The following is a 27,183-nucleotide window of genomic DNA, read 5'->3' as shown; positions in this document are numbered from 1 at the left end:
GAAGCCAACAACGCAGAGGGCCTTTAAGACAAGGGATACACGTGGCGCATACCATCCCCGAGCGTAAGTGTAATTTTTTGAAAAAAAATCGTCCCGCCGAATTTGTTGTTGCCCCGGCATTTCTTTGGGACTGTAGTATAATAAAGAACCGGTGGTAGTTTCTGATATTCATAAGTGCATTGAAGAATAAACGCTTTCAAGACTTTGTCCGAGAGATTAGGTTATTTTTTCCATGATAGAGGAGGCAAACAAACAGATGAGTCGCCTAATGGTAAGGGGCCATCCATTAATTACATCACACAACATTTCGATTTTATAGACCCTCCTTGTCACACTTTTTCATAAGAAAAAGATAGGTCTTTAATACGTACTGTCAGACTTGGCATGACCTCTTCCCCCCTCCCCCTGTTCCTAGGCGTAATATGTGAATGAACCCTAAGCGACTGACTGGCTGTAATTTGATAAATTCTGGAGAGAAAACTACACTCTTTTTCAACGTACTTAGCCATTCCCAATTTCTATCGCACGCGAATAATTATATTGCTGTAGCGCCCGCAGTGGCGTTAACCGCCGGCATCATGACAAAATTCTTCGTGCTCAGCGTCCTTACTTTACAAGGGGTGTCGTACTTTTTTTGGACTGCACAACTATTCTGTTAATAATTCTTTGATATCAATGAGAAATAGTAGTTACCAGTGTTAGCTAACTCGACGAATTTCATGATGCCGCGCAGGTTGCTTTTCCAAACGTAAGCTATATCGCTTTCGCTCGGCATCTTGCAGCAGCTCACTCCCAGGGATACCACCGGCGTATTGTACCTGTAAAAATATAAATCTTTATAGCACAAGGCACAAGGTCAATGTGGAAAAGACCGCCTTTAAGGGAAGACCATCTACAAGTATAGTATAAATGTTCTCAAATTATTTTTACCCCTCACACCGTAGTCTGTTAAACAAAAGCCTTTTTCTTATGTTCAGCGATTACCAATGCTACCGCTACTGACTGAACGGGAACAAACTCGTTTAAATTTTTTATTATTATAAAAAAACAAAAAACCCGACTGCACACTAAAAAGAGGAAAACAAGCCCCATAAGAAATATTGTTTAATCAAATGCTAAAACCAAGCTATGGAATACCTTTTAAACAATATAAAAAAATGCACTATGAAATGTGTATGTAATCGATAGTTAAATAAATAAAAACTTATTCTAAATACTAACTAAATAATTATAGTTTATAAATGTTGATGGTAAGTATCGCAGGCGGGGACCAACACAGGGTTACTTATAGCAAAGATAGATATAACTCCGTAATAGATGGATACAGTGTAACGAAAAAACGTGCCTCGAAAATCAAGAAAATTTGATTCTCGATTAGATGGCGCCACTAGCTTTGGCCTACTCTCGTATAGATGGCGTTGACGGTTTCGTTTGTTATTTAACAATTTTAATGCATATCAGTGAAAGAACGTGGGTCAAAATAATATAAAAATAATCAATGCAAATATTGCAAATAAAAAAATCATTTATCCATATATAAATACATTTTTTGATATTTTTAGTTTTAATCGTGTGTCGATAGATGGCAGTGAATTTACTGTGGTTACAAAATTTACTATGACAGTACCGCTCTATCTTATTATATCCTCTTTGCTTATAGTCATTTTGGTTGTTGGTTGTTAAGTTCACTATTTAGATAGATAGATAGCGTTTATTCGTGGCAAAAAAGAGGAAAACACGTACATAGGAAACACAACATAAATAATATAAGCCACGAAATGGTCCCGACTCAGCATGGTGCTAGCCTGGCTGGGTTGATTTAGCAGATTAGGTAGGTATTATCGTTGGTGGCGGTCAAGTTGGTCCCCGCCTGCAATACTAACCATTAAAATTTATAAATTATAATTATTTAGTCTTGGCATTTCTGATATTAGAATGAGACAGCATCTCACCTCTCGCACAGCACATCGAGTAAGTTCCCGTGGTTGGAGGGGGCGCTGCGGCACTGGTATTTGTCCATGGGTGTTCTGTTGTTCTGGTACTTTTGTGCGAACTGCTCGAAGAGATGGCGTGACAGGTCTGGGTATGCTACGTCTTCCGTGCCTGGAATAAAACGAATAACATTTTTTAAAATCAAAAATGAACGTGCCACGCGCTCAGACACAATGGCCGACCGCTCTCACAAAAGAAACAATGGCTTTTGTTTAACAGATTAGGGTCTTAGGCGTAAAAATCATTTGAGAAAATTCATACTATAATACTCATCAAGACAATTATAAAACAAAATCAAAACACAAGTAGGTTGCGTTGTTTTATCACAGCGTCCATCATCAGATCAGCTCGATGGTACCATCATATTGCGTTGTCACCCAACTTGCATATCAGGTCAACATATAGGTCTGGGCCAGTGGAATGAAAAAGTTTACTTATTTCTATAAATACTTGAAGACAGATCCAACACGATGTCATATTTCTCAGCCTTGAGGAGATCTACGAAGGCCTTCGCTCGTGTATAGTTGGTCAAGGGACTCAGGTTAGTTTTGGTGATGCAGTGGTAAGTACAGCGCATAATTCGATTCTTCAGACACGTGGCTAGACGCGAAGATAGTCTAGAGGTATTAATAATGATCGGTCACGTAAAAGGGAAGAGAAGTAGAGGAAGAGCGCCTTCCCGGTGGATAGACACAGTAAAGGCATATATGCAGGACCCAAGGTCCAGGCTTGCCTGCAAATGGCGCAGGATAGGAGTACCTGGAAAAAACTGGTGCTAAGCGTCTGTGGTAATCACAAGGGCCTGACACTCTTTGATAGAGAAAGATAGTCTTATTGCGATTCCTATAAGAGGAAAGAGAAAATAGTGCCATGAATAGAATAGTGAAGAGAATAGTGCCATGCTTTGTCCTTATCACCGACCTGGTGGCATCATAGGTAGCGATGGCGAAATATCGAAATTTATAAGAGTGAAAGAGAAAAAATCCTATGCTGCCCAAATTTTATATGAATATTCTTTCTCTTACCCCCGGTCGCTCGGTGGCGCGTCTATAACTACTTGTATATACTATGTCTATGGTTACTCACGACACGACCCGCAGCAATGAGACGACTGGAAAGAAGAGTGGTAGGTACAGACTATCTCCTCCCTCTTCTAGAGGCGATAGAAAGAGACAACGTACCTGAAGACAGATGCAACCCGATGTCATATTTCTCAGCCTTGAGGAGATCTACGAAGGCCTTTTCTCGTGTATAGTTGGTCATGGGACTCGGGTTAGTTTTGGTGATGTAGTACAGACTATCGCCGAACTCTTTTAGGGGCAATAGAAAGAGACAACATACCTGAAGACAGATGCAACATGATGTCATATTTCTCAGCCTTGAGGAGATCTACGAAGGCCTTTTCTCGTGTATAGTTGGTCATGGGACTCGGGTTAGTTTTGGTGATGTAGTACAGACTATCGCCGAACTCTTTTAGGGGCAATAGAAAGAGACAACATACCTGAAGACAGATGCAACACGATGTCATATTTCTCAGCCTTGAGGAGTTCTACGAAGGCCTTCTCTCGTGTATAGTTCGTTAATGGACTCAGGTTAGTTTTGGTGATGTAGTGGTACAGACTATCGCCGAACTCTTCTTCTAGCGGCGATAACTGAACAACAAAACAACAAGTTTATTCACTTCTCGTTCTTTAAATTAAAACATTTGATTGATTGATTGATTGATTGAAGTAATGTAAAAAGCTACCTGGCATTGTTCACCGCTAAATTGGCGCAGAATCTTTTCATACAACGGGTCTAGGTTAGGTATAAAGTGCAGCACAGCGTTCTCGAGCAGCCGTTTATGTCTCGGTTCGTCGAGGGAATACGCTGTTGCTATGTGGCGGGCGAAGTTGAGCAGCATTTCTTGTCCGACGGCGTGGGAGGCGTAAAGGTTGCTGATTAGGGCCATATGGAGTTTGGTTTCTTCGGGGGAGCCGACCTGGAAGTATTTTGAAAATTAGACATATAGTGAACAAGTTTGAGAACAAATACAATTATTTTATTAAATATTTTGATTTGTTTTTTTTTTTGTTTTTTTTTTTTTAAGTAGAAAGTGAAAGAAAAAGTGACGAAGCCCTCCAGTGGTGAAGGCCGGATTCGAACCGGCGTCTTTAGCTGTCGCGGCTAACGCCATGAACCCCTAGGCCACCCCGCCACATCGACATATAGTGTAGTGTAAAATGGACAACGAAGAGAACTGGAAAAATGAAGTTGGTAATTCCCACTAGTTACCACCATGTTGTTACCAGTGGTACTGGGATTTTTTCCCACCTTTTACCACTGGTAACTACTAGGAAAAATAATTCTCAGTAGTTACCACCAACATTTTGTTTGAGTTCAATACTAATAAAAACAGTATAAGTAATACTAATAAAGCACTCTATATTTATAGTATACTATTTATACTTATTAATATTGAACTTTAACAAAATTTTGGTGGTAACTACTGAAAAAAATTCCCACCTTTTACCAGTGGTAACTACTGGCAATTATTTTTCCCAGTAGTTACCATATTGAACTAACAAAATTTTGGTGGTAACTACTGTGAAAAAAATCCCACCTTTTACCAGTGGTAACGGTAACAATTTTTCCCAGTAGTTACCAGTGGTAAAAGGTGGGGAAAAAATTAGGTAACACCATAGAGTAACTTATACTAGAGCGGTACTGTCATAGTAAATTTTGTAACCCCAGTAAATTCACTGCCATCTGTCGACACACTTTAAAACTAAAATTGAAGATTTGTAAAAATACAATAAAATGTATTTAAATATAGATAAATGATTTTTTTTATTTGCATTAATTATTTTGATGATTTTGACCCATGTTCTTTCACTGATATGCGTTAAAATTCTTAAATAACAAACGAAACCGTCAACGCCATCTATACGACTGTAGGCCAAAACTAGTAGCGCCCTCTGAACGAGAATCAAATTTTCTTGATTTTCGAGGCACGTTTTTTCCTTAGACTGTATCCATCTATTACGGAGTTATATCTATCTTTGGTAACACTTACGCTGTCGGTCATCTTGAGCTGGTGCAGCGAGGCGGTGAGCAGGCTGTCCCCGGAGCGGAACTCCGCAATGGCCGGGAACTTGTTCTCCAGCTCGGCCAGCTCGGCGTATAGCTCGAGGGTGGAGTGGTAACGCGTGTGCATTATATTGTCTAGCACGCTGTCGGGTTCCGAACATCATAATAAGTATAACAGTAAAAAAAACAGCAACGAACGATTGATTGTAAAAAAGCTGTAGTCTAAGAAAGTTGTGTCCGGAGTTTGCCAGCTAAAGTAATGGTGCTGTACGGCGTAATATCATTTACGGTAACTGAGTTGTTAAATGTGACATTTTCAACCAAAATGTACCACATTGTCGCTTGTCAATAAGATTAATTTTAAATTGAAGCTGTATGGAAATAGCGCCTTATTGACAACCGACAATAAGTACCCTTTTGATTGAAAATGGCACAAATTATGTCAAATATAAGGACCCAAAGTTACCGCATAATGTACGCACGGAGCGGTACATAATCAACTACAACTGTTTTATAATTATTATCTTTGCCTAGAGCTAAAGCCACAAATTATGAACAAACTAATTTACAAACAGATACTAGAAAACACACGTTAAGCTTATAATACTCCAATTTTTAAAATAGCACAGTTTTACATTCATTATTATGATTTCTTATTAAAGTTGATAGCAAACAGAAATATTTTATAAATAATAAAAGTTATTTATATTAATATTCTGGGTTTGTAGAGATAGTTTAGTGTAAAGACTAAATATTATTTAATAGAACTTTACTTCGAAGGCATTTTCATAGATCTTTGAGACAATTATAGGTCTCATTTTTAGAAGAATATGATAGAACAAATAGCTGTTAGTAAGATTAGACAGTTAATAAAATAAATAATACATGTGATACGTGCATACATATTTATTGATTAATATACAAGCGGTGCGTCTACTTATATAAGTGTGTAAAACATGTGTAAGTGATGAATGAGTAATATGTTTAATGAAAGATAAAATGATCATCAAATGTACGTGATTTTCTGATTATATGAAACGGAGGTAAACAACGAAACAATAAAACTAGTTCTTGATACTTTTTTTGTGTATCTATTATTGATGTAAATCGTCAAAACCATATCTGTTACATAACATCTAAAATTTATTTATCTCTTATTATAAATGTAAAATTTAATTGTGTAAAATTGTCCTATAATAATTATTGATTTACTACGTAACAAAATTCTGTATCATTTTAAATTTCGTAATTTACCCCATCAAAAAATATAAAACCTTATAAAACACACACATTGCAAAGCTACATATACATACGAAACATGACGAATACATAGACATGAAAAGCAAACATAAAAAGCATTAATTAACATTAAAAAATAAAGCGAAAATCAATTTTATCCGTAAGTCAATAGTTTATTTTTAACTAACCTTATGTTTATGGCTTCTAGGTAAGCATGAAAGAAGTAAAAAAATCTTAATAAAATAAAGTAAATTGTAAATACTAAACTTTATTTTTATACATATACACATTTTTTTTTTGTTATATGTCTAATAAAAGCCGGTAAGTAAGTATTACAAAACCTTAGTCAGCCTCAGAGTATTTGCTATATTTAAAAGATTAGAAAAAAACTTATTTTATCGTTTTATGAGTTCATATTATTTATACTAAAAAAAATAAGTTTTTTTTCTAAGGAACCACATTTTTTTTAAAGGATCAACTCAGTCAAACTTATTATTTAATACAGACAGTTTTATATCGAATTCTATTTAAAAAAAAAAGCTTTTTCGAAAATTACAATTGTTTCCAAATACTTTTAACGTCCAATACTTTAGAAATATAAATAATCGAGATCTTAAAATACATTTGTAGAAAGAGTATAAAAGATAATGTTAATCGTATATAATTTTGAGATCATAAACTTTGAGATCAAGAAAGAATAGATAAGTAATTGCCAATCGAATAGTCGGACCAACCTAACTCTGCAGAGCATTTGCAATGACAGTGTGGTACAAGATTAATGTAAAATTTGTACGAAAATATGTCATTCCCTCACTTTGTTCTCATGTCGGTACAAAGTTAGCTTATATGGACTATATTTTGTCATCAAGAAATAGAAGAAAAGAAGTTGCCAATAGAATAAAGACCGTATCGCCATAAAGACAAGACTGGTATCAGCTTACCGGAAGTCGTAGGCCGAGGACCAGTGTTGCGGGTCGTCGGGCATCAGAGTGAAGTTGACGCTGACGGAGCCGGATTCTGGTACTACCACTTCTTCTGTTACGCTCTCGTAGCTGTTGGAAAATTGATCTTATATAGTTTGTGGTAAGATCGCTTTTTGATTGTTTATCGATAAGTTAATTTAAACGAAAAGAACATTGAGAGTATTGGATAGGTCGGTGGAGGGAAAAGTGGCACCGATTGTCACAAACACACGTAATCTTATGGAATGTCAAACAATCCTAGTAGCAGCCGTTGGAACTAATTTTACTCCATAAGACTTAACGTAGAAAAGCCAACAAAATGAGGGTAGCGCATGATGTCATGTGTATGTTAGCATTGTGCGTATGGTGTGCGTGCGTGTGTATGGATGTATGTGTGTGTGTGTGTGTGTGTGTGTGTGTGTGTGTGTGTATGTGTACACGGAAGCTCTGAAACGGGTAAACCGATTTAAATGCGTTTTTTAGCAGGTTTTCTAGTGCTGGCTCTTAGGCTGTTTGGTTAGTTTAAAAAAAAATATTGCACATACCCATGCTTGCTAGCGGTGACGTTGTACCGGCCGGGCACGAGCAGCCGCCAGTAGTCGCCGTCGCGCGCCGTGCGCACGTTGTGCCGGATCCCGGACACCGACACGGTCGCGTTAGAGAGATTCCCGCCTATATGACTGTGGACGAAGCCTTGGACGCCCTTGTGAACCTAGTAAAGGATTGATTGATATTTTAGTAATTATTGAAACTATAAAACTGATTTGACTTGAATCGAAAACCGCATGTTCTGTTTGCCGCACGTTTGAAATCCGCTCCGTACCAAAAATATTAAATTTGAGGCCACACATTCAAATTATATAATTTAAATAGGAAATAAATGTATTCTTTGTATTTAGTTAATACAATTATGTTCATGTCAAATAAACTGTCGATCGATGGCTTGTCAATATTCACTCCTGCTCAAATCAGTCAGATCTCAGAACTCAGATCTTCGGGCTCGTCGCGTCGTCACACCTACAGGTCTCCGTAGCAGAGGCCAGCATCAAGGAGCGCTGGACAAAGCGTTCGGCACAACTACTCTGAGTCGCAGGGCGATTTGGTAACATTTTCTGGTGGCCCATGAGGGGATAGAGCTAAATCTCAACAATTGTTAGAAATACCTTGAATTTGGAACACGAATGTCAAGTACATTTGCGTCTCTTTTAGTCTCCTAAAACAATAATAATTAAGAGTTTTTAGGCTCTTTGAGATCCCTATACCTGCTGATTTCTACTGTGGTTGGGTATTTTCCAAAATGTTTCCTGTGCTTATAAAAAACAAAACATATTAGGTTCCATAATATGGTTAGTAACTCTTTACTTAAGAACTATGTTAGAATATTTTTAAAAGGAAAGGAAAGAAAAAGAAAGGTCATAAAATTCAATAATTAAAATAAAATTACATTACATTATGCTTATGTAACTTACCTCCTCAATGTACGTCAGTAATGCCTCCCGATTGTCCGCCCAGTAGGTAGGCAAGTCGGAAGCAGGGGGAAACTTGAAACAGCCGAGTTCCAGTGTGATTTCCATGTCGTTGGTGTGTAGGTAGTTCCAGTCTTGCATACCGCCGGCTAGCACGTACCTGGGTAAATGTAAAATGTTACCCTAATGTCTTCGGTTACCGCGATAATTATTCATGTAATAAAACTTATGGAAATGGATTGAATCGCGTATAATGAATTTAAAATATATTTCCAGGTAAGTAGAAGATTACTTTTAGGGTTCGGTACCCAAAGGGTAAAAACGGGATCATATTACTAACACTCCACTGTCCGTCTGTCTGTCTGTCATCAGGCTACAGCCTTCAGGGGATACATCGTTCATGAGATACATCTCATGAACCGTGATAGCTAGACAGTTGAAATTTTCGCAGATGATGTATTTCTGTTGCTACTATAACAACAAATACTAAAAAAAGAATAAAATAATTATTTAAGTGGACCTCCTATACAACAAACGTATTTTTTTTTTGCCTTTTTTGGTCTATATTACGGAATGGTACGGAATCCTTCGTACGCGAGTCAGACTCGCACTTGGCCGGTTTTTTGGATTTCAGATTTACCTGCCGCTTCTTTTCGCCATCGCCCTACGCGACAACATTACCATCCTCACCACTTAGATGGTTGGCAGTCCTCAACTGTGCGTTTCTCTAGAAACTTCCTGCCTCGCACAGCTAAATTGTGGAATGAACTGTCGCCTGCGGTATTTCCGGACCGATATGACCTTCAAACCTTCAAGAAAAGAGCGTATTCCCATCTTAAAGGCCGGCAACGCACTTACAACCCCTCTGATGTTGCGGGTGTCCATGGGCGGCGGTAATCGCTTACCATCAGGTGATCCGTCTGCTCGTTTGCCTCCTATTTCCAAAAAAAAAAAAAACACATTGACGGAATAATCCCAATTAAAACCTTACCATTTGGCGCCATTGGTGATGCCCTCGGGGAACCGTTCAGGGTAGCTCCTGCAGGGTTTTCCCAAATGCATTTTCATATGAGTCTGAAACAAAATGGTTATTTTCACAGTAATAAATATACCATAGAATAGAAGACGCAAATGCATCTACTTCGCGTGACCGTCGCTCTTTACAGTCCACGCGCGTCAGTTGTTGCAGCCGGACGTCCGTGAAAACTTAAAAAAATGCTTGGTTGCATGATAATTAACTGCAACAGCCCAAAAATTGCGAGCACCCAAAGGCAAGAAGCAAGAACATATTTCCTATCAAAGCTAAGTAATTTTAAAATTATATTATGCGTAAATTTTGTATGAAAAAGTCGGCACGCTTTGTTTCAATACAAATCGTGGTATTTGCGTCATCTAACGTCATCTTGCGTCATTCAATCTGTTGTTATTTTATTATTGTTAGATATGTTTACAGATAACAAGAATACAAAGTGACAAGTTCATTATTGCTTCGATTAAATAAATTATTGCTGCGTGGTCAACTCTAGAGATGTTTAACTGGTTCGTGCGGTCAACAACCACGCGTTCAACAAGCTCGTATTATTATTTTGTACATATTTAAACATAATTGTAGAATTTATTTGCTTTAAAAAAATATTAAGAACATACAATCTGTGATACTCTTACATCAGAGTATGTATGGGGAAGTTGCAAAAACACGTCATCATCATCATTCGCTTGCCCTTGTCCCATTCACTTGGGGTCGGCGCAGCATGTCTTTTTCTTCCATACATCTCTGTCACCCGTCATCTCATCATTCACTTGCGTTAGTTCCATATCATATTTCACACAGTCCATCCATGAGATGAAATAAAACAATGAAAACGGATTATATCGCATATATTGAATTTATAATACACCCCGACGTTATAAATTCAATATATACGATATAATCCGTTTTCATTGTTTTATTTCATGAGCAACTATCGCGGTAACGGAAGACAATATTACTTTATGTAGCCGTCCTATAGATAGTTGGCGACAAAACGTTTGCAGACGGGACAAATGAAGTGACAGGTATTAGGGTCGGTTGCAAAAAACTGTCATCGTTAAAGAGTTCGCTAAATTTTGTTTTTCATCGTTAGAGTTGGCTAAAAATGATTGTATGGAAAGTTTCATAGTAAATCGCCGAGGCGCGCCGGGTGACGGTGATCAAGTCAAGTGCGGATGATGTAAGTGGACTAAGTGGCACTTAATATGTAGCCAACCTTAGTGTTGTTCCGGCGGCACGTGCAGTGTTCATGCGTTCAAGGTCGCACTATAATTGTGTAGGTATTTGAACAGTACGTATTTGCTTTATAATAAGACTAGCTTTTGCCTGCGACTTCGTCTGCGTGGAATTTGGGTACCTTAATTCTTAAACAAATGTGCTTTTTAATACATCCTTTTTTCACCCCCAAATTGGTCCACACTATACATTTCCACCCCATTTTTTACACCCTCAAGGGATGATTTCGGGTCTAAAATTATTCTATATCCTTTCCCACAGCTCAAACTATCCCCATACCAAGTTTCATCTAAATCGGTTATTGATTCCCCATACAAATTTCCACCCCCTTTTCACCCCCTTGAGGGGTGAGTTCTGGGATAAAAAGTATCCTATGTCCTTCCCCGGGACTCAAACTATCTGTATACCAAATTTCAACTAAATCGGTTCAGCGGTTTAAGCGTGAAGAGGTAACACACAGACAGACAGACAGACAGACAGACTTTCGCATTTATAATATTAGTATGGATTAATAAGATCAGTATTAAAACCGTACAATATGGTAAGACTTACGTCAGAATAAGTATGCGCTAGATGTACAAACAGATCGTGATCAGGTGCCAGATATTCGTCTCCGCTGTGCATGGCTGGGTTGCCGTCGTAGGGATAGTTGGCGACCAAGGAACCTCCGTGTAGGTTTGCTGATAATACGAATGGGATGGAGAGAGACCAGTCCATTACTGCTTTGGTCTCTGGCTCTGCTACTTGGTTATCCTGAAAAATGAAGGGTTTTTTGAAAAGAAATTCAGTGCAATTATTTTAGTATTAACTGGCTAAATCAAAACTTTATTAGACGTTGAATATCCCATGGAAAACAACGCTTTTAAGGGTGCAATCAACTGTTAAATAGAATAGTTACCTGATCTATTCAAATACTGCAAAGTGCTAACTGTGTTTGAAAAGGAACGGAATACAACCGCCGCGGACAGTCGTGCCTGAGGAAGGATTCCCGAAGAATCCGAAACATGTCACCAAAAGGGATTAAAAATAATAGTGAGTGAAACCGTACTGATCTAAATATTTTGAAATATGTCTCACGATAGTTTAATTTCGAAAAAATACTTAATTAAAATAAGAGGCCAGTCTACCGAAATCGCTTAATTAAATATATGCCCTATGTATCTAAAAAAATATGTATAAATATTTAATATAAGATAAGACTTCTTAACTCAAAAAATCATATTAATTTAAGATTAGTAAAACACTGATTTAAACTTTCACGATTTTTACTCATTATTATTATTATTTATTTAAGATTAGTAGTCCAGTTTAATATTATATAATGTGTTTTTATAGAAATTAAAAGTTTAATAATAATTAAATTAAATTAACCTAAAAACTGTAATAGATGTCATATATTAAAGAAAAAGTGACGAAGCCCTCCAGTGGTGAAGGCCGGATCACCACTGGAGGGCTTCGTAACTTTTTCTTTAATATATGACATCTATTACAGTTTTTAATTTATATATAGTAGTGTGACTACTTAAAGAAACACAAATCAAAATATTTAATAAAATAATTTGATTTGTTCCCAAACTTGTAAATTAACCTATTTAGTGTGACCTACATATTCACCTAAGGCAAAGATAGATATAACTCCGTAATAGATGGATACAGTCTAAGGATTACGTGCCTCGAAAATCAAGAAAATTTGATTCTCGTTCAGAGGGCGCTACTAGTTTTGGTCTACAGTCGTATAGATGGCGTTGACGGTTTCGTTTGTTATTTAACAATTTTAACGCATATCAGTGAAAGAACATGGGTCAAAACCATAAAAAATAATTAATGCAAATAAAAAAAATCATTTATCTATATTTAACTACATTCTATCGTATTTTTATAAATCTTCATTTTTAGTTTTAAAGTGTGTCGACAGATGGCAGTGAATTTACTGGGGTTACAAAATTTACTATGACAGTACCGCTCTAGTATAAGTTACTCTATGCCTAAGGGTATGTCTAAGACAAAATTAAATCTCCCTGTGATTAAAAAATAAACCGTAGTTGGGTTAAAACAATATTTTTTTAATTGTTAACAGCCATAACGATACTACTCACCGGGGTTTCACCAAACTGATCTGGGAAATTCCTGTTCAGATCGACATTGTGTGCGTTCTCGCGACCGTGCGTGCTTTTGTAGTCACCTGGAACATTCATTCGTTTACTTTTAATTAGTTCATTTATTTAATTATATTATACCTATGTTACGCGATTGTCACTATGATGAATAGGGATGCGCACCGGAAGGTGTGTGAACGAAACAGCGCTATATAATCATTTACCGGTGTGCAGAACCGCATATAATATTAAGCCCGCCGCCTTGTGCACCCTGGGCTTTCTACAAAATGGGCCATAACTTGTCAAGTGGTCAAGGGAGATGCATCATGGTGTCTTGTAAATGTCAGCTGCGCCTCCGTTTGTTGGTTGAGGTTTTTTAGTCACATCCTTTTGGTAGAGAATTAAGGTAAACACAACGAACACAATTTCTAGTAAAAGAAAAAGTCACCTGATTATAAAATGTGTATACTTTGCTGTATTATTGGCACACTTACCAACGGGACTCTTCTCATATCTGGAGATGTAAGATGTCGCTTTTTCTGGTGTTTATCTGGCACAGATATTTGGTAATCTATTGGTACACTCACCTACGGTGCTCTTCTCATATCCGTCCGGGTTCATACTCGGCATGATATGTATCCTTGTGTTGTTCAGCATCTTCTATATGCGCTCGTTGCTGTTGGTGTATTCTTGGCACAGCTATTTAGTATATTGGCACACTTACCTACGGTGCTCTTCTCATATCCGTCCGGGTTCATACTCGGCATGAGATGTATCCTGGTGTTGTTCAGCATCTTCTATATGCGCTCGTTGCTGTTGGTGTATTCTTGGCACAGATATTTATTATATTGGCACACTTACCTACGGTGCTCTTCTCATATCTGTCCGGGTTCATACTCGGCATGATATGTATCCTTGTGTTGTTCAGCATCTTCTGTATGCGCTCGTTGCTGTTGGTGTATTCTTGGCACAGCTATTTAGTATATTGGCACATTTACCTACGGTGCTCTTCTCATATCCGTCCGGGTTCATACTCGGCATGAGATGTATCCTGGTGTTGTTCAGCATCTTCTATATGCGCTCGTTGCTGTTGGTGTATTCTTGGCACAGATATTTATTATATTGGCACACTTACCTACGGTGCTCTTCTCATATCCGTCCGGGTTCATACTCGCCATGAGATGTATCCTGGTGTTGTTCAGCATCTTCTGTATGCGCTCGTTGCCGTTGGTGTATTCTTGGCACAGCTATTTAGTATATTGCTACACTTACCTACGGTGCTCTTCTCATATCCGTCCGGGTTCATACTCGGCATGAGATGTATCCTGGTGTTGTTCAGCATCTTCTGTATGCGTTCGTTGCCGTTGGTGTATTCTTGGCACAGCTATTTAGTATATTGCTACGCTCACCTACGGTGCTCTTCTCATATCCGTCCGGGTTCATACTCGGCATGAGATGTATCCTGGTGTTGTTCAGCATCTTCTATATGCGTTCGTTGCCGTTGGTGTATTCTTGACACAGCTATCTAGTATATTGCTACACTTACCTACGGTGCTCTTCTCATATCCGTCCGGGTTCATGCTCGGCATGAGATGTATCCTGGTGTTGTTCAGCATCTTCTGTATGCGCTCGTTGCTGTTGGTGTATTCCTGGCACAGATATTTGGCCAACAGTAGTAGAAGCTCGCGACCGACCACTTCGTTTCCGTGCATGTTGGCTACGTATTTGAATTCGGGTTTGCCTGTTGGGATAAATGTTTATTTAAATCTTTTTATTTAGCAGGTATTGATAAACTTATAACTCTTTCAATTCTTCAATGTGCCTGAATACTCAACATAACAAGAATATGTACCTAAACACAAAAGAAAAAACTAAACGAGGTAGCAATTGATATCACGCCGTGAAATTAACAAAAAATTTACTCTTTCATAAAAGTTTTCTATTTAAAATTCAAGATAATTATTTGTTATTTGGTGTACTTCTGTACTTTATTGAAAAGATCTCTTGAGTGGTAGACAGGGCTTGGAACCGGTATTTTTTAAAAACCCCGAAATAGCCCAATATTTTGGATTTTTTTATGCTCTTTACGTAGAACTGAATCATGTATTTAGGAAACAATTTTGCATTATTAAAACGTCCCATTAAAAATGAAATTATAAACAAAAAAACGAAAAAGAACGTAATAATACCGGTATTTTTGTATGGAGCAAATACCGGTTTCCGACCCCTGGTGGTAGACATCATTAGACCTATCTATATTTACCCGGCTTAAGTCTCATCATCCATCAAATAAGTCACAGTTCTTCTTCTACTTTGCAGACAATTATAGTATCGTAAATAAATTTGTGAGTAGAAAAAGAAGGCAATTTGAAAAAATAGTGGCAAATTTTGAATTTCAGGCCACTGACAAATTCGTTGGACTGACTATATAAATGAAAGTTTTCTACAATTCTCACCAGCATTATACCTTCTATAGTTTTACAGACAAGTTGTTGTAGCCTCTCAAACTATGACACAATAATTACGAAAGTTTTATTGGTTTTATATCATTCTTACCAGGAATATGTCTCCCAGGGTCTCTTGTCACTTCCAGCACATACAGCTCTCTCCCTTCCACACTCTTCCCAATACTGCTGAGCTTGGTGATCTTCGGATACAAAGCCGCGAGGTCCTTGAGGAAGCTCTCCATCTTCAGGTAGTCGTGGTGGGTGAAATCGGCTGCAGGGAGATTGGGCACGTCACGACGGTGTTGGTTTTGCTCTGGAGATTTGCCCGGGAATGAGGACTTTATTTTATAGGGCGTTGGTTTGATTTTTTACTGTGTTTGTTAGACCTGTGAGCTAGGCTGAATATCAAACGAATGTTGACTATATTGTAGGTCTAAATAAGGCTGCTACATATAGTTAATTTATAGTGCCTGATTTGAATTATGAAACATAATTGTGACGCTATTTCATGCATGTGTGATTTGTGCTATAAGTAACTAAACTGTTATTTATTGCTATCAAAATAAAAGGTGCAATGTACAATGTGTTTTCAATTCCAACTGTGCCCATTACATATGTTTTGCAGATAGTGGACAAATCTGTCAATATATGGCGCAAGTTAGAGCGTTTTCACATTGTCCGATCCGTTATCGGATGTAGGATCCTACTTCCGCGTAGTCAGGTCGCGGCGGCGCGCCCGGGCGCCGTCTTTGCAGTCACGCACACTACTTATGCCTACACATACGCACACAAACAAATATTATCGGTCCGACAGCTGACGGGGGGCTCCGACATGCCCGAGTTTATCGGAAGCGCCTTTCCGATAACGGAAGTCGGAAGGCGCCTATGACAAAAACAGCTACAGGAGAGTGCCATTGCCATTAAGTCCGCCTTTTTGCGTTATTTATCGTTTGTTTAGTAATAATGATTTATTAAATGCATGTATAAATACAGAGAAACACATTATATCTGACATTTTACTTCCTTCCGGCATCCGATATCGGATCGGACAATGTGAAAAGGCTCTTAGGCACAGAATTTGTCCTCCAGACACTACTACTAAACTGATTTGACGGACACATCTGTACTCCTAGTGTAAATTTAATTTGACAGCGTGACGTGACGTACACGTTTGCGTTAAGTGTCATTTTGTATGGGATTTAGAGTTTCCAAAACGTCCCGCTTGGCGCGCTGTTCAAAATCCCATACAAAAATAGACACGCAATCGCGAACGCTATTATGAGTTTGCTCAAGTGAAAAATGTAAAATTGTGCAGTAAATTAATGAATAGTTTACCCGGTTTTTCTTCAGTGATGACTACTTCAGGGACTTCTATGTTTTCTAACTTTATTCTCCCTGTAAAGATAGGGTGTTCAACTTAGTTGCTGGTATGTTATTTTAAATTTCATGGCTAATTAATATATACAATTTTAGTTATAAAGAAATGGAAGTTTAGTGTGTGTATTAGATTGAGTGTTGTACTTACTGTTATTTCAGATTAGTAGAAAACAAGTAGAAAAATTAATCATGTTGTGTCATTCAATCATTCATAAATGGGGCATCTTCTATGAAAAGGGACCTTATTGTCGATGGCGCTTACGCCGCACAGCGTCGCGCGGCATTGTATTTATATCGGAGCATCGTTTATAATGGCGTAAGCGTCATCGACAATAAGGTCCCTTTTTATAAAAAATACCACAAATGGTTATTAATTGTTAATATGTTGTAAAGCAACACAACGGCCGGTGACTAGATGCGTTTAGAAGTTGTTCGTTTGTGGTGCAAAAAATAATATATTTAACAAACATTTTTTTTTGCCTGAGCTTTTGAATATTCGAAAATTTAAATCTGATGACACATTCCACGTGCTGTCCCATACACATTTAATTTAGTATATTAGAACTTTTCAGCGTTTAAAACTGACGATAATTTTTCTGGGTATATTTTTGACCATTTGTCACAGAAAAAGAAACTCATATACCTGCAAATCTGCAGGAAATTCGCGTCTGTACTGATGAACAACGGTAGGCAACCTCGTGGAATGCTCCCAAAGGGTTGGTATTCTGTTTATTATTATTTTCTTAGCCGATTTGAGTGTCTTACTGCTGGGCTAAGGCCTCTCTATTATAGTCTGAATCTTCTCAAATAATTTATACGCCTAGGACCCTAAGATGTTAAACAAAAGCCATTGTTTCTTTTGTGTGAGCGGTCGGCCATTGTGTCTGAGCGCGTGGCATGCGCTCGCATAAAATAAACAATGGCTTTTCTTCAACAGATTAGGGTCTTAGGCGTAAAAATAATTTGTGAAGATTCATACTATAAAGGCCTGTTAAGTTATGTCACATGATGACTCCCTTACAAACTGTACAGAAGATTGGTTTCGATATTTATCATAGAGCGTCTGTTACTCCTCAACTCCCAAAAGTAATTGCCAGCCAAATAACAACCTTGAAGTGTTATACTTAGAATTGATTTTCACCCAAGTTTGACTATGTATATAAGGGTAAAACTAAAGACAGAACAGAAAAGGGATTACTAAAAGAAAAGAAAAAGTCCAGGCAAATCTTCAGTGCATGCAAAAAAAGCAAAAAAGAAAGAAATTAAGAAAAATTGTTAATTAAAACAGCGGGTTAATAAGTGTTCTATTTACATTTTTATTACTATATTTTTTATATATTAGTTGTGCTATTTTCTATTTCATTAGGGTTTTCAGTCATACATTTAAAAAAAAAACGAGTTACTAAAACGCGTAAAGTAATACAGTATAGTGTGGTCGCAAAATTCACAGCTCAAGTAGATGGCGCTGTCTCGTACCGTACATAATCCGATAACTAGGTTTTCATGCGCTAACGTTTGACATTCCAGTTACCACATAAAGTATGGTGACGTATAGCGCCATCTATTTTTGCGGTATTTTTGCGGCAGCAATATTTTGCACTTACGCGTCTTAGTATGCCTTTTATGATTCGAATATTATAGTTTATAAATTAGATATTTAATTTTATCGATAGAAACACCCATACATTTCGGGAACACCTTTTGCAAGCGCGTATTTTAACATTTAATTGAAATGTAAACCGTATATTCTCAGACTAGATTTTATTTCTGAATATCAACAAAATATAGGTATGATATATTACGCTTGTAAAGGTTGTGCTTTTATGCATATAACTGTTACATATATTGTGACAATTTGAGAAACATCTTAACTAACCTAGTAAATAATAGTATTTTATACAATCGTGATATAATAGAGCTTTTCAGTCGAGTACCGTGTTTAGGCCACGAAGCTTGTTGAGTGGCCTAATGTAAGTACGAGATTGAAAAGCTTGATTATATCACTAAAATTGTATACAATACTTTTTCTACGAGTCATCTAAAATAATACTTTTTCTACTATAAAACCTAAATAATTAAAGAGTATCTCAGTAGTAAAAAAGACATCAACGCGTGCATAATATATGAATAGGTTTTACACATGAAACAGTCGCGCGTTGGTGTCTTTTCCACTGGACCGCGGCGTCACGTGATTGGTCAAATTCATTATAGTTGACTAAACCGTTTCGAAATGAATATTATAGTTGAGTTGGGACATACATGAAAAGTACCCAATTACAGTTCGGTATACGAAATCTTAATTCAACCATTACAGTCGACGAGTAAAAAAAACATTTAATTCGTCATTATAGGTACTTAATTTGGAATAGGGTTCAGGAAATTTCGTATGTCGAAATACGAAAATCAGATGAACATACCCAAAATTCCATCATATCAAGAGTTCCTTTTCGGAAATATTCGACGGTTTTCGACATTCGGAATTGCTCAAACACACCTGATACATAATGTACCTACGAGTACTTAACCTTCCTAAGGCTCAACCCCACAGGAAAAAATCCAGTCAATGAAATTTTAACCTATACAGCTGAAAATAGAGTCGATACTGTTTTATTTGAAAAATGAACGAAACAAGGTGTCCAACCTCTGTATGTATTTCTTAGTTTTATTTGCAAGAAGTTAATTTATTTGTCAAATTTCCCGCTAGATGTCGTTGTACCATGTGTTGAAAATCCTAGTTCGCGGTGTTAAGATTTTTCCGAGAAACATGACGTCTGGCCGGTACTAAATATTGTCAAGCTTTTAAACCAGTGGAATAAAGTACATTATTGTAAAACCACAAGTGCTTCATTTTTAGGCCCTTTTTACATGGTCCTTCGAACCGGATGAGTTCGGCTAGTGGATTCGGTAAACTTCGGGCCAACGGACGCCAGCTACGGTAGTGGATTGCTGCCAGCGGTGTTAAGGCGAGAAGAGCCTATGTTCCGGAGCAACGTGTGACGTAAGCATTGCATCGTGACGTCAACGGTGAGAAGCAGCAGTATGAAGTAAGCGGATTATATGTGTGACTGTAGTGAAGTGTCAAGACAACCGTGAGTACATTAAAATTATTACGTAGTGCAACTGTCAAAGACTTAGTGAAATTTCAACAAATTTGAACTTTTCATCAAGTTTCGACTTAGAAAATTCGTAGCAAATTTGGACTTAGAATAGTTTCGAAGAAAGTGGAACGACGGGGAATCCACGCCCAATTTTGCCTAGATTTTGCTAAGTTCCAAACACTTAGAAAATTTCATCATGGAGGCTCTTATAAAAGTGCAACAGGACTTGTATTTGAGAATTGATAAGGCTCAAACTAACTTTAAAAAATCGCCTAAGGAACGACTTAACTCTGCAGATTATCTTAGCACAAGATTAGAAACCTTAGAATCTTTGTGGAATCAGTTTGTGACAACTCATACTCAAATCATTCAAGATTCTACTACACATGAATTCAACGAGTATGTAACTGAAGACATGTATTCTAATGCGGAAGAGTTATTCATGGATTACAAGTCAGATCTTAAAGTTGCCTTAAACAAACTAAACGTTTCAGTTCCTGGAAAGAGCACTCAGTCTACCACTATTGAGAATAGGTCAGATGTTGGTCAAGGCAAGTCGGTGATGGTAAAGTTACCAAAGATTACGATTCCTACGTTTTCAGGGAATTATTCTGAATGGACTAGCTTCAGAGATCTATTCACGTCGCTCATCCACAAGAATAGAGATTTAGACGACGTCCAAAAATTGCACTACCTGAAAGGTTATTTAGTCGGTGAAGCTGAACAGCTTCTGCGTCACGTACAGATCACACAAGATAATTACAGCGCATGTTGGCAGAAATTGGAAAAGCGCTATAATAATAAGAAGTATCTTTCCAACTGCATTCTCAAACGTTTCATGAGTCAGAAGAATATTACGACCGAGTCCGCGAATGCACTCAAAGAATTGCTGGACACTACGAATGAGTGTTTAAATGGATTGAACAACTTAGGCATCGACACAAATACATGGGATATAATTGTGATTCATATCATTTGTCTTAAATTAGACAACGAGTCTAGGAAACAGTGGGAACTTAAGATTAGCGAGTCTTCTGATGATTTGCCCACACTAAGCCAACTTCAAGAATTTTTAGAAATCCGATTTAGGGCATTAGAATTTTTGGATGGGAAATCATCGAAGACAAGTTTTGTTCCTAAGAAACCCAATGCACAATGTAGTAGCAACTTAAAAGTGCATCATGTAACTGAGGTTTCTTGTGGCTATTGTTCAGAAAATCACAAATTATGTAATTGTAAAGGTTTTGCAAAAATCGATGTTGATGCTCGACGTGATTTCATCCAGTCCGGTAATTATTGCTTCAATTGCTTAGGTTCAGGTCACAACGTATATTTCTGTCGCCAATCTACTAGATGCCGAATTTGCAAGCGCAAACATCATTCTTTACTACACCCAAAAACTAGCACTCAAGCAACCGATTCACAAGTCAAACCTACTCAATCGGTTGAAGGTGATATTGTTGCACATGCAACAACAGCTCCATCATCATCGTGTGATGGGCCCAATAATGTAACAACGTGTTTTTCGACCAGTCGTGGACAAGTTTTCTTGCCAACGGCTTTGGTTCAAGCTCAGTCGAAAACAGGTTCTGGTATAACCCTCAGATGTTTAATCGACCAATGCTCTGAAGCCTCTTTTATTACGGAGTCTGCAGCACAACTGCTGGGACTGAACAAGGTTTCTTACAAGAGCACAGTCACGGGACTAGGCGGTGAAGAGAGTTCACCTGTGAACTCTAAGTCGGTGGTAAATGTTACAATTTCATCACTCCTAGAACCTGACTTAGAAGTGAACGTGCATGCTCATGTTTTGGGCAAGGTAACATCGAATCGTCCGAGAAAACGTATTGTCATTGATTCGTGGTCAGAACTGTCTGAATTAGATTTAGCAGATTCCACATTCAACATTCCCGGCAAAATCGACTTGCTCCTAGGGGGAGAGGTGTACGGTCAAATACTTTTAAACGAAATGATCAAAGCTCCACAGGGAGCACTCATCGCTCAGCGAACGTCTTTAGGCTGGATCGTTTCAGGGCCAACTCACTTAGGTGAGTCGGAAATTCGTAAAAGTGTTAGCGTTAACCACATTCATTTAGATGAAAATGAGCTGCTCAAGAAATTTTGGGAGCTCGAGGCTGACCACAATACGACAGATCCCAAGCAACATTATACTGAAGACGAGAAGAAATGTGAAGAATTTTTTGCAGCTACCACTGAACGTGATAGCACCGGTAGATACATCGTGAAACTACCATTTCGTGATCAAGATCCCACTTGCAAACATGGCAACTTTGTGCCTATTGCGACTAAGCGTCTCAACCAATTAGAGAAGAGGTTCGCAAAAGATGCTGAAATGAAGAAACGCTACTCAGATGTCATCAATGAATATCTTGAGCTAGAACACATGGAAGAAGTTCCTCCAGAACAGGAGAACAACCCAGATGCAGTTTACTTGCCACATCATGCTGTCATCCGAGATGACAGATCCACGTCAAAGCTTCGGGTTGTGTATGACGCGTCTTGTCCTGGCTCTAATGGCGTTTCCTTAAATCAAGACCTGTTGGTAGGTCCAACTCTGCAACCTGTTTTACGACATACTATTCTTCGTTGGCGTTGCCATCCCATATGCCTGGTAGCAGACATTGTAAAAATGTACAGGCAGGTGAAAGTTCATCAAGACGATGTAGATTTTCAACGCATTCTATGGCGTGAAAACTCGGGAGAGAAGATAAAGCACTTGAGACTGCTCCGAGTCACCTTTGGTACGGCCTCAGCACCTCATCTTGCAGTGCGTGCGCTTCAGCAAGTAGCCCACGATGAAGGAGCAAATTATCCAAACGCTGCTGATAGGGTCCTCAACCATTTTTATGTGGATGATTTGTTAACAGGCTGTGAAACTGTAGAAGAAGGTAAAGTAGTATACAAAGAGATGAATGAACTTTTGAAAAAAGGTGGATTCGAATTACAGAAATGGAGCAGTAACAATGAAGAATTAATAAGTTACATGAAAGAAACTGATGTCAAAGAGGAAGGAAGTCTCCAGCTGAAGATAGACGCTGTTATGAAAATTCTAGGACTCGTCTGGAATCGCCGAAATGACGAATTTGAATATTCGGTACAACTTCCTCCACTCAAAGTTCCTATAACAAAGAGAAGTGTCATATCTGACATATCAAAGCTGTTTGATCCACTCGGTTGGTTGGCCCCAGTGATCATAGTAGCCAAGATTTTCATCCAGAAATTGTGGCTTTCCGGAATCGATTGGGATGATGAAGTTCCGCCACAATTACTGAAGAATTGGTTAAACTACAGAGAAAGTCTAAATCAACTTACCAAATTCAAGCTGCCCAGATGGAACCACGCAACTTCCAATGTGACTGCTGAACTTCACGGATTCTGCGACGCTTCTAATGAAGCGTTTGCTGCTGTTGTGTACTTACGGACTATAGATGACGAAGGAAATGTGCACGTGTCACTGATCACGTCCAAAACGAAAGTGGCACCAATTAAACAAATCTCAATTCCACGTCTGGAATTGTGTGGGGCTGTGCTACTCACCAAATTGCTGGTTGAAGTAGCCGACGTTATGAGTATCAGCAGAGCGAACATTCATGCTTGGACTGACTCCACAGTGGTCATTTCTTGGCTAAATAGTCGTCCAAATCGATGGAAAACTTTCGTCGCCAACCGTGTATCTGAAATAATAACGTCAGTAGAGCCACACCAATGGTCCCATGTCTCGTCGAAAGATAATCCTGCAGACTGCGCGTCTAGAGGCACACAGCACCTGAATAAAGAAGAGCTCTGGATAGAAGGTCCGTCATGGCTAAAAAATAAAGAAATCAGCTATAAAAAACCAAACATAAAGGATACTAACTTAGAAGAAAGAAGCACTAAAGCATGCTTCGTGAATACTTACGATGATAATGATGTCACAGCAGAAACTGAAGAAACACTTATTTCAAGGTTTTCTAAATTGTGGAAACTGCTACGCGTTCTAGCTTTCTGTAAACGGTTTTTGAAATGTGCTAGAAAAGAAAAAGTGAGTTTGTGGTTAACTAGCAGCGAAATCCAAGAGACTTTGAAAATGTGTATAAAAATTGTTCAGGCAAATCATTTCAAAGAGGAGTTGAAGAACCTGAAAGAAAATAAAACGATTAATAAGAAGAGTCAACTTACCTCACTAAACCCGATTGTAGATGGAGATGGTATCCTGAAAGTTGGTGGAAGATTAGAGCACGCTGGAATTAGTGAACAGATGAAGCATCCAATGATACTTCCACATAAGTCGCACTTCACAACTTTAATCTTAGACAATGCGCACGAAAAGACTCTGCATGGTAATCCGCAACTGATGCTCCATTACTTGAGATCTAAATATTTTGTCATCGGAGCAACCAATTCCGTTAAGTTGTTCGTTCGCAAATGTGTGACATGTGCTCGCTATGCCGCTGCATTACGACATCCACTGATGGGACAGTTGCCGTCAGTTCGAGGAACTGTCAATCGCCCTTTTTTCCAGAGTGGTGTGGACTATGCTGGTCCAATAAACATGCGCACCTCAAAGGGAAGAGGTCACCGCTCTTACAAAGGCTACATCTGCCTTTTCATTTGTATGGCTACACGAGCAATACATCTTGAAGCAGTCAGTGACTTGACAGCTCAAGGATTTATTGCGGCCTTTAAGCGCTTTACAGCACGTCGTGGTCATTGCGCTGATTTGTGGAGCGACAATGGAACGAACTTCGTAGGAGCTGCTCGTGAGCTAAAGCAGTTATACGCCGAAGAACGATCAAGCGTGGCTGTGGAAATTGCCGATCAGCTTGCTACAAACTCCACTAATTGGCATTGGATTCCTCCACATTCTCCAAACTTTGGAGGCCTCTGGGAGGCGGGAGTCAAATCCACGAAACATCACCTTAGACGAGTGATTGGAAATTCCACCTTGACATTTGAGGAAATGGCAACGGTTTTAGCTCAAATTGAAGCTTGCCTGAACTCAAGGCCTATGTCAAGAATTAATAGTAGCAACAGTGATGATCCTATACCACTCACTCCTGGACATTTTTTAGTTGGAGAGCCCCTAGTACTTGTGCCGGACTTTAACTATGAAAGTACCAATGTAAGTAGTTTAAGAAGATGGCAGCTAACACAGAAAATGGTTCAAGATTTCTGGCGCCGATGGTCGCGTGAATATCTGACACAGTTTTACCACCGTTATAAGTGGGCCCATCAAACACCCGAGCCAGTGGTAGGTAGTGTGGTGTTAGTAAAGGAAGATAATTTGCCTCCAGCAAGATGGTTATATGGTGTAGTCACTGATAAACACCCAGGTCTGGATGGAATCACTCGAGTAGTTAGTTTACGTTGCAAAGGAAATATTATCAAACGACCTGTTGGCAAACTATGTTTTCTGCCAATAGAAACTTAGATCGTTAAATTTGTTTTGTTTTCTGTTTCTTACCAAATATAAGTTGAGGTTTTTAATTTGGTATCATTAGTTCAATTTAAATGCAATGTTATTGCAGTATGCTGAGTTTGTTTGTTCACGTTTTGAATATCACATGTTACAATTTCCCTTACACCGTGCCATGATATGAATTGTATTTTGTCACAGTTAGTTGTCTCATGGTGGGCGGAAATAAGGACACTTGTGTTATTATTGTCCTTGGTGGGCGGAATGTCCAACCTCTGTATGTATTTCTTAGTTTTATTTGCAAGAAGTTAATTTATTTGTCAAATTTCCCGCTAGATGTCGTTGTACCATGTGTTGAAAATCCTAGTTCGCGGTGTTAAGATTTTTCCGAGAAACATGACGTCTGGCCGGTACTAAATATTGTCAAGCTTTTAAACCAGTGGAATAAAGTACATTATTGTAAAACCACAAGTGCTTCATTTTTGGGCCCTTTTTACACAAGGCAAACTGTTTCAATTGAAAATTATTTAATTTTGAACAAACTCAATTAGAAAATACTATAAATAATAATATAAAATTTAATTCATTTGACTAATAAGTATTGACTATACTTTGTACTAATCTAAAAAATTGACTACTTAACTATAATTATTGCTTTGATCGTCATGTTACCAACGTATTTTTGGCACAAGTTTAGGAATGTTAAGAGTATTCACTAAGTGTAAATAAATGCATAACTATTATCACGATATCTTAAAACAATCCATACAAACTAAGTGATGGTCATATATGTTCTTTAACTATCCCTGGCTACCCATTTCTTAAGAATCAATACCAACGAATAAACTAATATAACTCCCTAGACTTTAAAGTAAATATTTGACACGAAAATTGAGCAAAGTATTTTATACAATCGTGATGTAATGGAGAGCTTTTCAGTCGAGTACCGTGTTAAGGCCACGAACCTTGCTGAGTAGGTACGAGCAGTGTTGGCCGAACGTTAATTGCAATTATCCATTAACCAAAACAAATTGAGCCGTAAACCGTAACGGACGGTTACAGTTTACGGTTCATTTTACACTGGGCCAACACTGGGTACGAGATTATACATGAAAAGTACGCAATTATAGTTTGGTATACGAAATCTTAATTCAACCATTACAGTCGAGTAGAAAAAATTAATTGTAGAAAACATTTTGTCTCACACACACACACACACAAATTGGTATATTGTCATAGATTTTTAATATGTAGATAAAACATTTAAGTTGGTAAACTTTAAATATCCTCGTTAGGCCCAGTGTACAATCCGTTTAAATCTAATTAGTACCTTTTATAAACCGAATAAAGTAGCATTTCTTTTCATTCATCACTTTCTCAAACATACGAATTTCATCCCAATTTACTAAACCAAGGTTCAATTTAAAAATAGGAAAAAATTGTATGGTGGGCCTTAAGAAGATATTAAACAATTCGATGATAAAGCCTTAGGCCGCCGTTAATCTAATCTCAAGTATTAACAGCAACACACTTCACTAAACATTGGTAGACCTTATCTCGTTGAAATATGGTTCATATTCGGTCAACTAACATTGTCAACGATGGTACTACCAATGACAATTATTTGTAGTAGCGTGTTGCCAACATTGGCAAACGCTAACAACGCAACATTGCCATATATTATTATATTGATAGCTCTCTTGTTTTCTTCTTATTATGTAAGACAGAGACAAGCTAGAATGTAAAAAAAATAGG

The 27,183-nt window shown here is 38.1% G+C and overlaps 1 protein-coding gene and 1 non-coding gene across 2 annotated transcripts in view; both read right to left on the bottom strand.

Moving 5' to 3' along the window:
• The window catches only part of LOC134749959 (carboxypeptidase D-like), a 53,261-nt gene that overhangs the window by 14,815 nt on the left and 11,263 nt on the right, over positions 1 to 27,183 (bottom strand). Inside the window, exons 7-20 of the mRNA XM_063684997.1 lie at positions 16,873 to 16,932; positions 15,647 to 15,850; positions 14,637 to 14,831; positions 13,091 to 13,176; positions 11,547 to 11,747; positions 9,720 to 9,802; positions 8,732 to 8,888; positions 7,808 to 7,974; positions 7,242 to 7,352; positions 5,048 to 5,204; positions 3,740 to 3,973; positions 3,494 to 3,644; positions 1,953 to 2,103; positions 694 to 818 (exon numbers count right to left, since the gene is read on the bottom strand). Coding sequence (XP_063541067.1) covers positions 694 to 818; positions 1,953 to 2,103; positions 3,494 to 3,644; positions 3,740 to 3,973; positions 5,048 to 5,204; positions 7,242 to 7,352; positions 7,808 to 7,974; positions 8,732 to 8,888; positions 9,720 to 9,802; positions 11,547 to 11,747; positions 13,091 to 13,176; positions 14,637 to 14,831; positions 15,647 to 15,850; positions 16,873 to 16,932 — 2,082 coding nt within the window. The remainder of the gene's footprint in view (positions 1 to 693; positions 819 to 1,952; positions 2,104 to 3,493; positions 3,645 to 3,739; positions 3,974 to 5,047; positions 5,205 to 7,241; positions 7,353 to 7,807; positions 7,975 to 8,731; positions 8,889 to 9,719; positions 9,803 to 11,546; positions 11,748 to 13,090; positions 13,177 to 14,636; positions 14,832 to 15,646; positions 15,851 to 16,872; positions 16,933 to 27,183) is intronic.
• Trnas-cga (transfer RNA serine (anticodon CGA)) lies at positions 4,117 to 4,189 on the bottom strand. Its single transcript has one exon. It is a non-coding gene; the product is annotated as a tRNA-Ser (tRNA).

This window comes from Cydia strobilella, chromosome 19 (assembly GCF_947568885.1).
Source record: "Cydia strobilella chromosome 19, ilCydStro3.1, whole genome shotgun sequence".
Lineage (NCBI taxonomy): Eukaryota > Metazoa > Arthropoda > Insecta > Lepidoptera > Tortricidae > Cydia > Cydia strobilella.
Note: the sequence above shows the minus strand (reverse complement) of the source record. Positions and strands in the feature narration are given on the sequence as shown.